The sequence below is a fragment of the Perissodus microlepis genome, chromosome 4, assembly GCF_051167445.1.
Source record: "Perissodus microlepis isolate ML-2025 ecotype Zambia chromosome 4, ASM5116744v1, whole genome shotgun sequence".
In the NCBI taxonomy this organism is placed as follows: Eukaryota; Metazoa; Chordata; class Actinopteri; order Cichliformes; family Cichlidae; genus Perissodus; species Perissodus microlepis.
Genome location: NC_140464.1, coordinates 7,269,786 through 7,289,032, shown reverse-complemented (window position 1 = coordinate 7,289,032; position 19,247 = coordinate 7,269,786). Strand labels below are relative to the sequence as shown.

General features: G+C 44.3%; 1 protein-coding gene across 12 annotated transcripts in view; it reads left to right on the top strand.

Annotated features, from left to right (window-relative positions):
- Window positions 1–19,247, top strand: part of arhgap23a (Rho GTPase activating protein 23a) — a 67,077-nt gene that overhangs the window by 33,654 nt on the left and 14,176 nt on the right. For 9 of the 12 annotated variants that reach the window (XM_084925326.1, XM_084925323.1, XM_084925314.1 and 6 more), the window contains exons 2-7: window positions 6,262–6,465; window positions 9,556–9,580; window positions 10,778–10,870; window positions 11,669–11,747; window positions 12,480–12,540; window positions 14,073–15,669. In XM_084925326.1, the coding sequence (XP_084781452.1) occupies window positions 6,262–6,465; window positions 9,556–9,580; window positions 10,778–10,870; window positions 11,669–11,747; window positions 12,480–12,540; window positions 14,073–15,669 (2,059 nt within the window). Of the gene's footprint in view, window positions 1–6,121; window positions 6,143–6,261; window positions 6,466–9,555; window positions 9,581–10,777; window positions 10,871–11,668; window positions 11,748–12,479; window positions 12,541–14,072; window positions 15,670–19,247 lie in introns of those variants that run through there. The other 3 variants (XM_084925319.1, XM_084925316.1, XM_084925327.1) reach the window with 2 other exon arrangements.

Genomic DNA, 19,247 nt, shown 5'->3' with positions numbered 1-19,247 from the left:
TGGCTAAGCACAGTTTAAGGTGGCTTCTAAGTACCACTTTGATCGAGGTGTCATGCAGTTGTACAGCTGTGCATCCCCACCCCCAAGTCCCAAATGCCCTCAGAATTCAGGCCATTACTTCCTCATTTAACCGTGATCATTTATGTGGAATATCGCATCTTTTTTCACTGCTTTTTTTTTTTTTTAATGGTTCTCATCATCCCCTTCCCCCTGACTCATTGACACAGTTTAAAAAATGCCATAATGAGGAATGTAAGTGTGGGGGGAGGAAAAGGAGAGGCTGTACGGACACAGCTGGGACAAACAGACACTGTACACTGTTTACATTTTAGGAGAGGGGGAGGAAGAGCAGTTGCACCTAGCCGTCTTTATCTGTTACTTTAAGTTGAAATATGCACTTCTGCTATCTCTCTGGCACATCATATGTCTGGTATCTTGGTCTGCTTTATTATCGTTGAGATTTATTGCGTTTGAGGGATCACAGGATTGGCGCATTCAATTCTTTTTGCATTTTTTTCCTTTACATTCAGCTGCCGGCACGACCGCAACACCCTCACGAGTTGTAAAGGTGAAAATCTGTCATGTAAAAGGGGTCCTCGGATGCCAGAGTGTGATAAAGCGCAGTGTTTTGTTGCACTTTCACCTCTTTGTTAAAGCAAAAAGTCGAGGCAGCGAGGATAAAAAGTCCCTGGACAGATTTAAACCCACGTCACAGACTAACTGCCATGTGCTGCTGCCCACTCAGCTATCAAGTCATGCTGTAAAAGTTATTCTAAAACCGCTCCTCCTGGAAATGATTCTAGGCCTTGGATTGAATTAAAATAGCTTAAATGAACTTCACTGCTACCAGTGATGCAGGTTTCACTTGGACAAATAGGCATGTTTTGCTATTCAAGAGAAAAAAAACCCTGTTTAACAGCCATTGCATCATCACCTGTTGGCCCGGTTGACCTGACTGTGGGGCTGGACTGGTTTTTCAGCAAACATTCTGCATTCACACACGTTCGCAAGTATGGCCCCTTAAACATATCGTTATATAAATTACAGAATCCGCCGGCTTCCTTAAGAGAGTAAAGGTGGATATTCACGTGCATGTCATACATTTGTGAGACATAGGATGCTTGTGGAGGTGCAGAGGTGGGGGAGCGCTCTCTGTGTGTGGCCGGTGAGTCCAGGAATTATCAGGATGAGATGGTTTGGCTTTTTTTTCACGCCGTCCCCTCTCCTGTTCCCTCTTGGCAGCTCGGCTCCGGGCTGCGGACGCAGACAGCTATGACCATCGGGATTAAAGGCTCGTCAGCATTTGTAACAGCCGCAAAGCTCCACTTTTCAAACAGGTTGCAGCTCTCAGCTGTTTAAAAGAGCATTATTGTTCTGTCCTGCTGGGGTTTTAGCAGGAGCCGGGCTCCCTGACAGTCACTGCATTCCTCTGAACTGCTTTACCTCTGGATGGAGCGAGGACAAGAGTGTGTGTCTGTGTGTACGTGTGCTACCCTACACGTACGCTGTTCCCGACGATTATGCCGTCAGCTTTACAATATTGTCATGTCCTAGAAAAGCCTCTTAAGACTCAAAAATCCTTTATTACGGGATTTCAGGGAAGATTACCACCCCCGCTGTTTATTTATAGCGTTTTTATTCTCTAATAAAGCTGATGGGGCTCTAAAATTTTGGCGCCGCAATTTAAACATCAAACATTTCCTCTGGATTTTATAGATGCAGCATGCTATGTTGTCCTTGAGCTGCTCCTTTCTTGTCTTATCAGTCCTGCATCTTAATTATATGGTTCTTAATTGAAATCAGGAGGAAAATGTCCTCGGGGAAGAGCCGGCTGCTGCTGCTGCTGCTGTGTGTTGTCAAAGCACACCACTTTACCCACTAAACATTCACTCAAAGGAGGAAGCTGTGGTGTGACATTACAAGCTTTTCTGCATATTCAGTTGTTTCCAATGAAGCATTTTTTTTACTCTTTTTTTAATGACATCATCTACAGGTGATAACAGGATTCTTCAGTTCTCTGTACTCGCTGAAGTTTATTTGCTAATCAGCCTCAGCAGGTAATACTTCTTTCGGTGAAAACAATGTGAAACAGTTTAAATTCTCTCTTGCAGGGCAGGAAATACCAAATGTCTTCTTTCCTCAGCAAAACAGGAGCGAGGTTTCCCTCGTCTGTGCTTCCAGCCTGCGTAGGAAGTCAAGATTAGACTGCAAAACCGCAGAAACAATTTTCCAAGTTCCTTGTTGGTTAAACCGAATGTCCTGTCCTGGAGAGGCCTGTCAGCAAGCTTAAACTGTTTTTTAATTTTATTTTGGTAGCGGTGGCAGAGGAAACTGGTCGAATCATGCTCAGAGGGCATGAGAGGGGGTTTGTCTTGTTTTAGGGGGAAAAGGTTGAGTCTAGATTCGGCAGAATGGCCGAGCAGAAACACAGCCCACACAGTCCAGAGCTGCAGAGTGGGAAACTGTCCTCCTGGCTCAGAGACCCAGGCAGACCCTGTGTGTTTTGGGTAATCACAGGGTTCAGTATACTCAGCGCCGGGAGGGGCCATGTGGTCGAAACCGGCGTGCTGGAGCCTGTCCCTCGCTGGGGCCCGATACTCCTCCTCCTTCTGCGTCTCCTTCTCTCCTCATCCTTCTCGTCTCGTTCACTCTATCTGTGTTCCCGCCCCTCCTGTGCCAGTTGCTGTGTGTGTTTCAACTTGTCCAAAACCAAACCGCGCCCTCCAAGGAATTCACTCTGTCTCTTCCTCCTTTCACCCCGTTGCTCTTTCATTTCCTCTTTTTTTCTTTCTTTCCTGGCCTTTTCTTTTTCTTTATCATTTTAATTTGACACTCCAAGCACTCCCCTGCCTTCCTCACGCACCTCTTTATGCGGTTTGCATAATAGGCCTCGCTGCATGCCTCTCTAAGAAAATAGAAGGGTTATTTTACATTGTTTGGACTGCCAGACTAAAGATCCAGCTTTGAGAATCTATGGATATCACAGTCTGTGAAACGTGCACATCATATCTTCCAAAATAATCTTTTGTGATTGTTTGGAAAATAGCCAAGATTAACCAAAATTATATTTATACTTCTTAAAGTTTAAGAGTTTTAACCAGCAAACATCTCGATGTTTCTGAAAGTAGGCTATACGTGCAAACTTATTTTTTGGTTTCTTTTTTTTCCCTCGATGGAATGTGAAATTAGAGGAAAAGAACATGTGCGGTAAATGTCGGCAGAGCCAGGTTTCCACTGCAAGAATAGAAGTGGAGAGAGAGAGGAAGAAGAGGTGGAAGGGAGGAGAGGTTGGAAGGAAGGAGAAAGAGGGGTGAAGAATGGAAGCGCCTCCATAACCCTCCGTGGTTATATTTGTAGGGTTATCCCGCCCCACAGTGCTGCCCCACTTCCTGCCTCAAGCCTGCCACTTCCTGTTGTTCTGTGGCCATGCGGAGATTTGCCAGGACAGGCCTGTGCGCGTTATTGTGCTTGCGTGTAAGATTGTTTATCGGGAGGACAGGAAGCGGAATGATGCGGTCTAGAAATACTAACCCACTGACACGAAAACATGTATGCAACATACACAATCACAGAATCTGAAGACGCGCAAAACGGTTTAGGATTTCGACTTTTAAGGGCACACTGACTCATATCTCAGTGTGGTTTGGGTAATCTGAATCTCAGAGCGTTCACTCATTTTTCATATCAAGTGACATGCACATCAAATCACACCTAAAATGACATCCGTGGCCTCTGTTTGTTGATTCATGGCTTGTACACTCATAAAATAAGTCCCTTTATTAGGGCTGTGCGATGTGACCAAAATCTCATATCCCGATATAAGAATTCTATCGTCCCGATAACGATATAAATCACAAAAATGTAACATTTTCTGTAAATTCTGTGACTCTCAGGCAGCTCGACTTGCGGGAAGTGTTTCCAGCTGCGCGTCATGTAGCTGGAATCTAGTGTTTTAACCAAAGCATGAAACGATACATTTTTAGACATAAGTTGTAACGGCCGCCGTTTTCTTTGTGAGTATTTATTACACGGCGTGCTGCGGGGAAAAGCCTGTTCTAACGTTTGAGTCTAAGGTCTATTTTTTAGCACCTGGCGGCTCTTTTTTACTTCTCATCCGTAAATAATCTGCTCTTTCACGTGATTCAGTTTATTTTGAAAAGTCTCAACAGGATCTTGAGCTTTATTGTGAAAGGTTTATGTGGAACATAAACAAGCGGACACGCGATGGTGTTACCGTCGTTGTTGCTAACCACAAGGCATAAAAACAGGCGCTTGTCTGTCTGTAGTGTGGTTATATTAAATATAAGAGAAAGAGAGAACTTTAAGAAATTAATATAGCCACTACAGTGACCATCAAAACCATGAAAAAATATTGCCGTAAACAGTTTATTTTGGGACACCACGAAACAAACGATAGCGTAAAATGAAACGATAGACGTTTTTATATCGTTATCCGATAGATATCGTTATATCAAACAGCCCTACCCTTTATTGTATCTTTAGGGCTGTAATGGCATGTCACAAAGTGACCTTTGACAGGGGTGTTCATCCCATATTAAATCAATAAAATCTGTGGAAAAAACATCATAAGTAAGACGTCCAGTATACAGATGTTTTTGTTAGTCATTAAATTAGTTCAAATGTGCTGAAGATTCTGTGTGGGGAGTAAAAATTCTGTTGTTGCAGGGTTTTAAAGGCTTATAGCACAAATTAAAAATGTATATTCAATTCAGTTGTATTTATATTGTGCCAAATCACAGCAGCAGTTGCCGCATGCCTTAGTAAATGTGCAAAACCCAGGTGAATGTGAAGGCGGTCAAGCAGGTGGTACTTGTTTGTATCCGTTGACAGTTTTGTACATTAATGTAACAGTTAGTAGGTGAGAGGTGGATCACATTTACTTTTAATAGACTCTTGTAGCCTTTCTCAGAGTGTATGACGTTAGCGTTTAACCAGTGTACGAACTTATTTGGGCAACCTTTACCTCTGTCATCATTTACTTCGTCTAATGTAATCGAATCTTCAAGTAAGATTAGATAAAATGTCATCATTTAATCTGGTGTCCTCCTGAGCTCATCGTTGATTTAACCAAAACAGTACGTAGGCGTAAAAATGTGCGCAATGTGATTTAAGATCCCCGTGCAGCTCCTGGTTTGCACGTATCAGTGTGAGCTCTCATCTTTAGTTAATGAAAAACAAATCAATGTCTTTTTTTGTCTAAATGATCATTTACTAAGAAGAAAAATGATCCGACTGTTTATAATCTCTTTCTGAAACTATTAAAAATGTTACTTTTGTCTGCTGTGCATTGCATTTTTATGCTGTAGCATCCATCAGTAAGATGCTAAGAAGTTATTTTTACCATCAGTATGCAGAAGATTGCAGCTTTAAACAAAATAAAGCACGGCACGGTGACTGAAAGACCGGGCTGACTTGGTCGGACTAGTCATTACAGTGTTTTAATTTATGTTTGGAAGAGTGTGAGAGTGCAGGGAGTTCAGTTTTACTAAGAAAAGTTTTGCAGTGACTTGATGTGTGCAGCAGACTTAAGCTGTGAGCTGGCACTCAGATTCCCTTCTTCCTCCTCTCCCTCGCTCCCACTCCTGCCTGTTTGGTCAGGTGATTGTGTTTGACTGACAGATGTGGGTCGATGGGGCAGCAGGCGGGTGATAGTTCTCACGTGTGTCTGTCAGCTGAGCTTGCCGGACTTATTTACTCAGCAGCAGGAATGAGAAATTTAGAGAGCTGTGCTGAAAATCTGCCTTTATTCTCCACTCTCAGAGTCCCTGGATCTTCTCTCCCTATAATAAGACCAAGGTCACTGTAGTCTGAACCGGGTGATACCCGCATTTCCCGCTTGGCCCCGTCTAGATGTGGCCTCTTCCTGATAGTCCCCCCTGCCCTCCCCCAGGTGTGTTTATTGACTATTGTTCTGAGGCTGGGTGGCATGCAGAGGCTAGCAGACAGGACTTCACAAGGAAGCTGCTAATGAGCGGTCCGGCAGCGGCGGAGTTAATGTCACTGAGTACAGAGGCACCTTGTGCTTCTCCAGTGAGCCATAAATCTGGACAACTGCAGGTTTTTCTCGAGTGTTGGTGCGAATAATGGGAAAGAACTGATATTGCTGACATTTCTGATGCCCGTAAATCTTATTAGAAGCATATATTCCAGCTTACTAAATGACAAAATGCAGTCTTTTTGTATAAAATTGCTTTTCCTGCTGGGGGTAATGTTTTTAACCAGATCTCTTTGTGTTTACAGGCTAAGGGGCGGAGGGATGGTTTCTCCTCAGCCGGTGACAACCCTCGGCCGCCGATGGCGACCCGGCCGGGAAGGGAGGGGGTCGGCATGGGCTGGAAGGGTCCCCGGACGCTGGTCCTCCATAAGAACTCCCAGGGTTTCGGTTTCACATTACGCCACTTCATCGTTTATCCTCCAGAATCCGCTTTGCACACTAACCTCAAGGTGAGAGTCACAGATGTCTGCAGGTCCCTGAAACACTAGAAAATGCCTTAAATGTTAAAAGTGTTTAAAAGTGTTGAATTATGTTATAAAAATACCATTTGTGCTTCAGGGCTTAGTGTCACAAAGTACTTTGTGTTTGTTTTTATAGTACACATGGTCTCCATTTCATCCTAGCTGGCATTTAAAGGGGTTTCGAAGGCCTTAGCTTTAACTCGCTGAACTCAGGAGAGAGCCAATTTGAGCTCAGAGATAAAGCCAATCATACTGTGGCTGCGGGTCAGCGAGGTTGAGCGGAGCAAAATGAACACAAAGACAAGGGGAGAAAACAAGCCTGGGTGATTAGAGACAGCAGACGACGAAGAAATCGAGCTGTTAGAGGAAGAGAGGCACAAGATTTGGAGACAGAACAAGGACCGGGGCTTAGATTTTACTACTTTGAGGAATTAAAAAAAAACACCTCCATTTTACTCCTGTTTGTTTCACAGGCCTGTTTTTGTCCCTGGTGAATTCAGGCTTGTTCTGGTGTTGGGAAATGAGCCCGAGTGGTATTTAGCTGTTTGAGGTGTGGGGGCAAACGTCTCCAGATGTGAAATTGAGGGATGTGGAGGCTGGGGTGGGGTGAGCCAGCTGAAACAAGGCCTCTATTATTTTTATACCACCCCACCATCTAGCAGCTGCTGATAGGAACACGAATTGAATGGGATCTGTTGTCTTATCCTGGTACCACTCACTGGCAGCCGGGCCGTACCATGCCAGCCCTGGACAATAGGCCCACTGCTGGCCTTTGGCCTCATTTCTGCCCTTGTCTCCTCTGCCTCAGAAGGGATCACATGTTGTTTTTCGGACAATTGGACTCACAGATCTTTCTGTTCTTATCTGAAGAGGCTTCATGGAAACCTCCCAAATTAACCTCTTAGTGTCCAATTAGTACAGATTCACAGGGTCTGTGACTCATTCATGCTCTCGATTTATAGGTTCACAGGTCATCTGGGTCGTGGTTCTAACAGGACCCTTCAGCATCTTCACAACCTTCTCTTGACACTTCCTCTTATTAGGATGTAGCTTGATTGTTATTCACTTTGGAAAAAAAACAATATTTTATTTAATGTGAAATGAAGTGAACTAAAAAAAGAAGTAACTACAGTACCACAGATTTCTTTGTTACTTAATTTCTTTGCTTATTTACTCTGTGTAGAGTCAAAGTACTTACTGAGTTACAACATACAGCAGTCATGCTTTTGCCATACATATAAGCTGAAATAAACAAAAGTACTCATTCAGATAGGGAGGACATACACTGGATCTATTTTTAGATGCTAGCTCATTTTATTATTTATTATATCCTGAAGCCTGTAGTAGAAGATGTGAAAAACAGCTCTGCTTTTGTTACCTGGTCAAAATTCACTCATTCTGAGGAGACATTTGGGTGGTCTGTGGTCTTTAGCTACCAGCCTTGTGTTTCTCTGCACATTTTGCACATTGCTGTCACATTTCTTTCCTTACGAGCAATAAATTCCAAGCAATGTACACATTTGCCCCCGTTGAACTGGGAACTGAGGAGACTGTTTTTTGAAGGGTTTATGTACCTGCATAACCATTTGATCAAGGAGAAGTTTCTTGGATCGAGAGGTCAAAGTTCAGTCGCTTTCCTCGGACTTCCATGACCTGGATGACTGAGAACCTCCCCAGATAACTATGCGTCCAGTAACTTTGATTTTAATACTGAATTTTGGACAAAAAGTGTGTTACATTACATTAAAGTAACACGTTATTAGTGTGATGATACAGTGAAGAATTGCTGTTTTATTATCACTGAAAACTGGGATGTACCTTGTGAGCAACAGGGTGGATACGGATGCATTTTTGTGTAGGTTTAGAGTCTTTTCAATCCAGTGCCAGACATCCGCATAAATTAAGATATGAGTAATTTTCCAGATGTATAGAATCCCTAGCATAGACTTTTGTGTCCACCTCTTCCCATCTCCTTCCGGATGTGGTGAAATTAGGACTGGCCGGGTGGTGAGTGTCCCCAGCTATGAGTTCTATTCTGGGGTCGGCAGCTATCCTTTCTCTGCCTCTAAACCCTCCACCATTGTCTGCAGAGCCCGGAATGAGCCCACTCAGCGCAGGATAAAGCCCGGCAGCAGTCAGCCCACCGTGCCCCTGCCCACAAACTGTCCACTCAGCTTAGTGTGTGTGTGTCTGTGCGTGTGTGTGTGTGTGAAGGTGATCAGAGAACCTGCAGCTATCAGATCTCACCACCTCGTTTCTCACTGTCCCCGCCTTTATTTACTCGCTGTGTGTGTGATGTCATGAGCACCTGCAGATTGTCAAACCAGATAGTCAGTGTCTGTGCTGGATCTGCAACATTAAGAGCTCATGAAAACAAACAGGTCGGTGTCAGGAGGTTTGGCATAAATTGTCAGTGAAGTCACCGACACGTGAGGGAAAGCTGTAAACAGTTGATCTCATCCTTCCACATTTTGGTTTCTGTTCAGAAAAAGGTCACCTGGGGTTGAGACCTGTGGCCAAAGTTAGAAGCCGTATGCTGCTGAAGTGTCTGTGTTTAAACCAGGAGTATGAGGGCCCTGTATGAGGCCTTTCTACTACATGATGTAAACCCCGAATCAGCACTTGGTAGCATTCCTGAATGGAAAAGTAGTGATAGCTTTTGTTTTTCCCCTCAGTTTTGTCTAAAAGTTGAATGCTGAATGGGCATGAAAAAAAAGCACTTTATTATTGGTTGCAAAATTTTCCAAATGTGGCACAGCCAGTTTTCGTCCTGCAAATCTTTGTATATGGTCAATTTTGTGACAGTGTCTGAAGTAGTAACTTTCCCCACATTTCCAAAAGTAAAACTTTTTTTTTAAAGCTCAGCGCTTGCGTTGCATCACATGTCGACCTTCCTGTGCATGTGGAAAAGTTTACCCCTCGCTATCAGATCTCTCTCGTCTAGAACTTCTTAAACGCGGCCAAAGACCATCTCAACAAATGTGTTTGTAATTACTAGGACAACAATAAATGTCTCTTACAGGAATTTCACGCTTTAAATTTGCTCTAATATGTGTAATTCTGTCTTTCTGTTTGCAGGATGAGGAGAACGGTAACGGAAAGGGTGAGCTGCTTCTATTTTTTGCCTTCTCAGTCTTTTATTAGTGCTCCAGTTAAAGCTTACTACAGGGATAGGGATAATGATGATGTAATTGAGGCAAGACCCTACTGTAGTTCCCTCATGTCTTGCCTGCTCTGCAGCCTTTATGCGCCACCTACAGGACGCTATCCAGTACTACATCTAAAAATCCACCTGCAGTTAGACTTCTGGTTCTCCAGCTTTTTCTAGTTTTCTTGACTTGAGATGCTGAAAAAAAGTGTGAATATTTATCAATAAATATCAATAATAAATTTAATTTTTCATAAATTAACATGCAGTAGTATAAGCAGACTCTTATTTATTTTCCCTGAAAAAAATTTACCTTAGTTTTGCAACCCACAGTCTGACAACCTCTGAGTTAGATGCTCATGGACGTATTTACTCGTCTGAAAAAGTGCTACTTTCAGCTGCTACCTGGTTCACTCGGGGTTGGGACAGAAGGTAGCTCTGCATATGTGAATTGGAAGAATTTAACAGGAGATGCTCTTCCTAACACAACCCACGAGGCATTTGTGCCTCCTCCCGGGATTCACCTGACGAGGGAGTTTTCACTCGTGAGGTGAACGTGTAAACAACTACACCGTGGAGCCACGTCGCTCGTGTCAAAAACAAACCCTTAACAAATATCTGATGGGCACTGATAGAAAGTGTCAGCAGTAACTGTTCGTAGGTGTAGCGCAGCAGAAGGAGAACAGATTTGTTTGAGCCTGCAGCTTTACTCGGCGCTTCTGAAAGATTTGTGGGTGTAGCGCCTATCAAACAACCAGCCTGGCGTGGACTCCCAGGTGATATTCATGAAGTATTCGCAAAACAAATACATCAGAGAGTACATCTGTATATCAATGTCATGTCTACTTAGATATGCATGTGAATTTACCCAAATGAGTTCATGCAAAAAATGTAAACTAATGGATTGTTGTACTGTGCACCTCCAATACAGAATGGCATTTTATTTATGTTATTTTACTATTATTTACTATTTGACTATTGTTTGCTATATTTGGATGATTAATAATATTATATAATATTGTATAATTGTAAATGTTCATGTGTAAGAAAGGTCATACCCACATGTGCATTTCTTTTTCTTTCCTTGTGCATTAACTGAATCTGTCTATGTCCTGATCTTTGCACATCCCCTCTTTTCTTGTTGTCATTCAGGGTTTCAGAAAGGTCAGTTGGAGCCGATGGACACTATATTTGTGAAGAACGTGAGAGAAAAGGGTCCGGCCCATCAGGCAGGCCTGTGCACAGGTAAAAGGAACATGTTGTGCAGGAGTGAGGACGCCTCGATTTGCATTGGAAATCTGTTCTGCGTGCAGGTCACGTGACGCTGCATGAGCATGCAGAGAGAAGTTGACTAACAATAAAAACAAAGGAGACGAGAGTTATTACAGAACGAGAGCTCAGTGTGTGTGAGGTTTTCCTCTTGTGTATTTCTGTGACAGCAGAGCAAACCAGTACTCGGTGTTAAAGCACCAGCTTGATTTAACGCAAACTGACGCATCCACAGAGTTGCACGCTACCTCAAACGTATGCAAACACACGCCCTGCGAGCACCGCGTATGTGTTTCAGCTTGCATAAAGTAACCGCAAATGCATATAAAATTTGAGCAGGTAGTTATCGGACGCCTTTCCTCAAGGCCTTGGTTCACAAAAGCTGAGCTGTTCTAAACATACCTGTTCTTTATGCTTGAAAGCTATTTTAATTTTATTGATGTACTTTTTTGCCTTCAAGACATATTGAACACCACATGAAGTGAAAAAGTGTGAGATTAAGTTAAAGCTGGCTTTTGATGCCACCCAATACAGGTGATTTGCTTAATGTGGTTTTGGTTTTGCTGACTTTAGACAGCCCAGAGTCAATTATTCAAAAAGTTCACTACTTATTTTTCACTCCGGGTCATTATTATTTTGATGTCTTCCTTCAGGGAATTTACCCCTTACCCAGTTTCTTTATCATTTCCTCTTGCTTTAAAGGTCAGAGTTCGCTGATTCATTGTTCTCAAATGTATTAGTGATATAATATGACAATCTGTCCATGCTGTGCAGGGGATCGTCTGGTGAAAGTGAATGGAGAAAGTATTCTAGGAAAGACGTACTCACAGGTGATCGCCCTCATTCAGAACAGGTAAGAATCCCTTCCTGTGAGCCCCTTCAGAGCCTTTTAGGTGTTGATTTATTGTCCTGTGAGAGAAGTCATAGGAGAGTGACACAAAAAGTGGAGATATGTGCACTGACTCATGTATATCTTCATGCTTGCCAGCTTACCATCTGGCTATAAGCCGAGCTAGGCAGCAACAGGAATAGCTTGTTTCACCCTGAGATATGAGAATAACCTCATGACAGATCAATGCGACGCATCCAAATCATATCTAATGGCCCAAATGTAATGTAGGAGGGAGTGCGTGACTTCACCTTTACAAATATACTTGTTTAACCGGGCCACAGGTGTTTGTTTTTTTAAATAATATAATTTCATCAGTCTAAATGCTAAAAATTCACACAAGGGCAAAAAACATTAACTAAAAAATCCCAACAACCAACTGTTCTGATTGGCTTTCTGCCTTTCACATAGTTTGTTAGTCTTTTGCTGTATATTATGAGTTTTAATGGAAGGTATGAAACATCAAGTGACATACCTCAGTTCAGATTATCCGATGGAACTGATTCATTATCCTCCTGCTCAAATCAGTGCATTCCTAACTGGTATTCGTTTAAGAATAGCTGGAGTTTGTTTAAGGTTTCTTTTGTATTTGATTTTATTGTATTTTTATTTTAGCTATAACAATCCACAGGTACAAATGTTGCCTCTGAAGTCTTATTCTTGCTCTTGTCTCTTTTTGTGGCACGTGTCCTGCAGTGAGAGCGTGTTAGAGCTCTCCATTATGCCAAAGGATGAAGATGTGCTTCAGTTGGTAAGTGTGAGTATGAGATTTTTCACACATATTTTACCCCACCCCCACCCCCACCTGAAATACACACACAAAATAAACCCACACATATTACATGCATTATTTTAGGACACTGCAGAAGTCTGCAGAGATGATTCACAGCGTCACTGTTGAAGAATTTCAAGATTTTGTTAGAATGGCTGCAGAGTGACTCACAGGCTCTCCGCTCTGTGTTTAGATTACAACACATGATCATTTAAAACCACTGGTATCTGTCAAAGTTTGTGCTTGGGAAAAAAAAAAAACCAACCCAAAAACTCGGTTCTCGCTCACACACCCATGTTCCGTAAAACACATTTTTATCGCTCCACAGGTTGCTCTTTCACAAGATCCAACATGCATCGTTAAATGCCCCTCCCATTAACCTGGAGCAACTCGTCAACACACACAAACACCAGATGAGCTGATTTAACTGGTCTTTCTCACAGATGCAGAAACATCACCGTTCCTCCCAGAAATGCCCCAAACTGCCCTCTCCTTCCAAGCGTCCTGCCGTGTCTTAATATTATAAACCCCCTCCTCTGTTGTCTCGCTCCTCCCCTCGCTGCTACGCCTGTATTTGCTGCATTCCTAGCATGACCTCACCAATCCCGCGCACCTCCCTCCACACTCCCACAGGGTGGAGTAAGATGAGGAGGAGGAGAGAGGGAGTTTGGAAAGATCTGAGAGAGGCAGAAACAAGTCGATAGAGCAGATAGAAAAGTCACAAATACAAAGGAAAAGAAAAGAAGTTAAAGTCTGGATGTTTTAGGACGAGGACGCGGTACAAAATGAAGAGCAGAATGTTTTAGCTGCAGAGCTGTCGCATCCGCGGTGTTAGTGAGCTCTTTCTTTTTCTGCTTGTGTGGCTTCGTTCTTAACGCACAAGCTGTGGAAAGGCTCTGGATTCTGTTGGACAGCCTAAACGTTTCATTAGGTAAACCTTTAAAAGTGTCAAACTGTCTCTGATTTAAAATTTCTTTGTCATGCGAGTTTAAAAATAACTGGAAGTAGGTGTGTTTTTGGTTTAAATATGGCAGTGTGGCCGATTCCTGAAATGATCGGGTAATTTAAAGCTAGTTATTTACATTTGGATTCTCCTAAAGCAGCAAAGTGTGTGTGTGTGTGTTCTGTATTTGTTTAGATAACATTAGAGGATACTTTTGTATTTATAGCTAGCTGCAGTGCGGTGAGTGTTGTGGCTTTTTCTCGGGGGAATTCTTCCAGTTTGGTAGCTAGTTTGTGTTTGTGTGGAGAGCCGAGGCCTCGGGGACAAACTGTGGCAATAACTCAGAAGCTTCCCCTTTCAGGCTGTTGTTGTGTGTAAAGCAGCACGACACTGTGCCGTTGTCAAACTTGTTTACAGGAAGAGGCCATTTTTATTTAAACTTCTCATTCCACACATACATAGACGCACACACAGGCGCACACAGACACACACCTACATACCTACCTTTGTAATTTCCCATTTCTTCCTGTCACGTCTGTTCTCACGGTTCCTCCATCTTCCCTTCTTTCTCTAGGCGTACTCCCAGGATGCCTACCTGACGGGTAATGAACCGTACGCTGGGGGAGCTGAAAACCTTCCGCCGCCACCCCCCCTATGTTACCCACGCTCCAAGACGACGTCGGTTTCTGGAGCTCCCCTCTCATCCCCCATGGGCCAGAACCAGCTGGATAACTGGAGTCGCTGGCCAGGTTCTTCCAGCCCCTCATCACCCTTGGACAACCGATCTGCTGTGTGCAGCCCCGCCAGCTGGCAGGAGGGGCGGCCAGGCGAGCCCGGTGGTGTGGGTCACAGCAGTCCAGCCCACCGCACAGAGGAGATCCAGTACGGTATGACCAGCCAGCAGCCTCAGGGCCAGATTAGGGGACGCTCCTACTCTTCGTCTTCCTCCTCTGGAGGCCCTTTGTCCAGCCCGCTACAAGTTCACTACCCCAACCACCATGGTGCCAGCTCTTCACAGGCTCAGCCACGCAAGTCCAGCTCAGCCTGGACCAGTCCCCCTCAGCCACAGGTCAGCCACAGCCGCAGTGACCGCTGCCAGCAGGCCCTCTCTGACTGGTACTACAACCAGCAGCCGGATCGCTCAGTACGCAAGATGCAGACCCGCCATCGGAGCTACTCTCAAGACCGGCTCAGTGAATCAAGGAGGCAGCAGCAGCGTACAGGTGGCTGGCCACACAGCGCCTCCCAGGACACTCTGCTCTTACTTCAGCAGTCAGGACCCGGACCCCAAGGGGAGCCATACTGGTCCTACGGAGACCACACTGCCACTAACTATACTCGAACACGCTCTGAAAATTTGCTCGCCCTCTACGACCACCATGGTCGCTCATTAGAGATGTTGGACCGAGGAGCAGCTGGACTGGTCTCGCCTCGGATTGACAGGCCCGCGTGGCTCCAGCAGGCCCCCCAGCCTCCCCCGAGGACTGACGCTTACCACAGGCAGGGCAACCATTTTAGCGCAGCGCAAGCTCCTCAAGTGTCCCGGCAGTCACAGCCAACCTCTAAACACCACCCACAGACCCACACCCAGCCACAGCCGGCGCCCACTCAGAGCAGGCGGCTTCCTCCTGGGCAGAGCGTGGACGACCAGCCGGTGGGCTACCGTAGCTACAGCCCATCTTTTTACCGCAAAACAGGCCGCATCCTGCAGCAGGCTCATTCGTTCAGGGACCCTTCATACTCTGGCCCCCACTTAAACTGGAACCCAGTACCTAAAACCAGCCCTCCAGAGGGGACGCCAGCACCTCCCACTGCCTCCACCACAACTCCAGTTGCCTCCGCCACGCCCGAATCCCAGGACAGAGGGTACAGGCCAACAAACCACGAGAGGGAACGAGGGGCAGTGGAAGGGCAGGCTGAATTGGTGGCACAGACCCAGGAAGTGGTGATGAGGCAGAAACCCCCCACCGGGCGGAGGAATGTCCAGGGTATGCGTCACCCTCACTACGCCCTGCCTTTGGATGGGCTAGAACCCTCTTTGTTTTCTCCTGATCCCAAAGACTCAGCCCCAGCTCCCGGTTCCACAGGAGATGTAGCCTCAGGCAAACCAAATGGAAACCTTGCTCCCCTCCCACTAGAGGATGACTCTCTGGCCTCCATCCCCTTCATAGGTGAGTAGGGAGCCTCCAAGCTTCCTCCCATGTCCCTTCTTCTACTTCCCTAACACAAAAAACCCCCACACTGACCTTGAGATTTCATTAGTCGTCCTCTAAAATATAATCTACACTGAGTGTTTATTGAACGTTAGCGAAAGCTTAACCGAGAGGAAATGCAAAGCAGATGAAAATTTGAATTTGTGTGTTGTTTAATTTCCTCCTCGTCTGTATATTCAGACGCCAGAGTCTGCCCAGACGCAGTTTCCGATCCGTCTGTGAATGTTTGCGTTGGGTAATAGCGGTATTCCCACAGTCTTACGCACCATATTAGTCATATGTGCCTGCTGGCTGCCCTCCTGACTTTAAGGTCACCTCACTGTGCTGAGGAAATGAGGTGGAGGTCTGGACTTCCTGAATGTGGGTTGTTGTTTACAGGGATAATTTTCAATTTCACATCTGTGGAGTTTGATTTTGTGTGTTGAGGCGTGACAGGAGCTCAACAGCTACTGACAGTACTCTGAATGGTTTTAATCTAAACCAGTAATACTAATAACGAGCTGTCATAGCACCGTCCGAGCAGGACATGCAGTCTTTTCTGTTTGTTTTCTACAGTTATGGCCTGCATATGTTGCCGTCAGTGGGAGTTGACTGCGATCGTGTTCGAGCTTGTTTCTTGCTCTGAAAAGGCTCAAACAGAAGGGGCCCTGTAGGCTTCTGATTAGATTCTATCACTTGACACGGACATTAGTCAAAGTCAAACCACAAGCAAATGAAGTCAGCCGGTGAGGCTGGACTTGCCTATATCGCCCACTCGCAGCCTGGGGAAAACTTGCACTAATGTTGAATAGATTCAAATCAGCTGACTGGGAAGCTCTGACCCATCTTGGAATGACTGGATATTTGAGCCAAGCTGCGCTCTGCCCCGTAGAGTCATTTAAAGAGAGAAACTACAGGAAACCAGGAAGGCATCTCTCGGCCTCTCTGTCAATCCGTCAGAGCACATTCTTGCCTCGTACTTTCACCTGAATTAAACGAAACCAAGCAGCCAGAGCAGCAGGTCAGGACATGTTTAATATCCATAAACTGAAACTAGGATAGACAAGAAGTAGTCGTTCGTTCGTTCTTTCTTTCTTTCTTTCTTTCTTTCTTTCTTTCTTTCTTTCTTTCTTTCTTTCTTTCTTTCTTTCTTTCTTTCTTTCTTTATCTAACTGACGCAGATGCAGAGGCTGTTTAGGGACATGCAATTTCATGGGCTGTTGTTTTTCTTCTTCTTTTCAAAGCATGGGTGTCTGTGAGATAGCAGTTCAAAGGCAAACCGTGTCTGAATGCAGATACTGTATGTTTTTATCAAATCTCGTACACCATATTGAATTTTTCCTAAATTCAATGAAGTGTTTAATACTTTCTCTGTTTCTGGTAGCTCATACAAAATGAAAACGACAAATTATATCGAATGCTGCTGCAGGATTTTATTGTGCGCCCACTTGGAGTCTTTGTAAGCTATAAATTGCCAGGAGGTTTTTGTCATGGTCCTTGTGGGGAACAGTGGGGGCTCCCGCCTTCAATGCAGCTATTGTACTGCTCTACTAGATGAAGGGTTTTATGTGGGGGTTCATTCTATGACTGTCTTTACTAGCTGGACCCTGGACATGATGGACTTCGTGTACTGGCCTGTGTACTGGCCCTCTGTGTTTTCTTACAGGCACCTGCTTTCAATTACTTTGTATTGAAAGCTCATTCTCTCTCATTTTTCTTGGTCTAAACTTCTCTACATTGAATTACAGTTGCTACATTGCATCTGTCATGTAAAACAAACAGGTTAGTTTGATAGTCAGTTAATTCTTTGAGATATTTCGTAAGCAGGAGTACAGGTAGTACAGCTAGTAAAACATGCTGCAAAAACTCAGGCCTCAGACTATTTATATTCAACTCTTGCCTCTGTATGATGACAGAGAGAAGGAATATCCCTAAGAAACTCCACATGGAGTTCAAACCTTCTAGTTGTGAGGGACAGCCAGTCAAAGGAAAGCTGGCATCTTTGCCCTAAAGGGAGAGGAGCTAAAAGGGTTGGTTTCAGATAGTTCAGAGTCCATGAAATGAGGTCCAGTTTAGGTGTAATAAAGATAAATAAGAATTATTTGGAACTGTATATCATGCAGAGGATAAAAACTAGAAATCAAGCACAATAGGTCCCTCTTAAGAAATTAAATATTCCAAAGAGGAATGAGTCTTTAAGCATTTCTTCTATCTTCACCATTCGTCCAGGACAAATCTGAGTCAGGAATTCCTCCTTTACTATATGTACTGTAGAGCAGCAGCACAGTGTACTTCAGTATGCTGCTCCCCTCTGCTGGTCTGTCTCTGTGTCGTGTTTCTGAGCTCACTCTGGCTGCCTGTTAATGACGGCCTTTGTTAAACCCACAGCCCGGCTATTTCTGGGCCATGCTGTAAACAGGCAGATTCCTTATCCCAGACTGGGAATGTTTTCCGCCTTATGTCGGCCTCTAAAATGCACAGGAGTGAAGAATAGAAAAGCGAGGGCGGGAAGAAGAGCATGAAGAAAGGGAAGAGACAAAGGATGTTAGAGGACTGGACTGTAAGAAGAGAGATGGTTATTAAAATAGGGAAAATTAAATATGAAACCAGTGCAGGGTTTTTCTAAAATGACCATGTGGTGGTCAGTTGAGGTGTGGCGGAGTGAGGCTGTGCTGCCCTCTGCTGTTTCCTCCGAGAGCAAACCAGAGCCTCGACGCATTTCGGTCCTGAGAATTTAAAACATCACGGCAAATCCAGCTTCTCCTCACTGTATGCAAATATCAGACCAGCCCCTAATCCTCACTGTCAGTCAGGAAGTGTGAGCGTGTTTGTGTATGAATGTTTCTGTGCGTTAGTTTCATGTCCCTTTACTTTACCTGAAACTGCTGATGACTAGTAGCCTGTGTGATCCTAACCATTTTATGCCTTTGTCTTCTTAAAAACTAAGTTTCTTTATCAGCATAAAAAAATCCCCAGAATTCTTATGTTGGAAAGAAAAGGAAAAGATCATTCATGCCCAATAATTTATTTTCTACCTTTTGGACAGTAACGGTTTCTCTTGCATGTATCAGATCATGCCTGCGCTGGGGTAGATTTCACAAAGAACTGAAACCATGAGCCAGTAAACCTGTAACAAAACCCCCTCCTCTCTGTTAGCTACTGAACAGTTCTTCCTATGGCAGCAGAAGACGCAGGTATTGTATTTTCTGTAAGCTTTTTGCCTGTTCAGCCATGTTCCTGTGGGACTTTTTCTTACTGTAGTTGGGTCGCAGCTATGCTTACTTTCCTGAGAGAGGACAGGAGCTTTTAGTGACTTCTGCTTCATCTGTGTGTTCTTAAGTGACCATATAAATGTGTGTGTTTCTGACTTTCTTGTACTTCTCACGGGAATCTGGAAGTGCATCATGTTAAAGTATTGTGGTAAATGTTTTAAGGTGATAGTCACATTTAAAGTGAAAGAAACTGTGAAAAGCGTTTTCTTTTTAAGTCTCTCTGATGGTAATCCTCCAATTCCTCATCGTTCCTCTACCTTAAAACCTCTCCTCCTTACCTTCTCC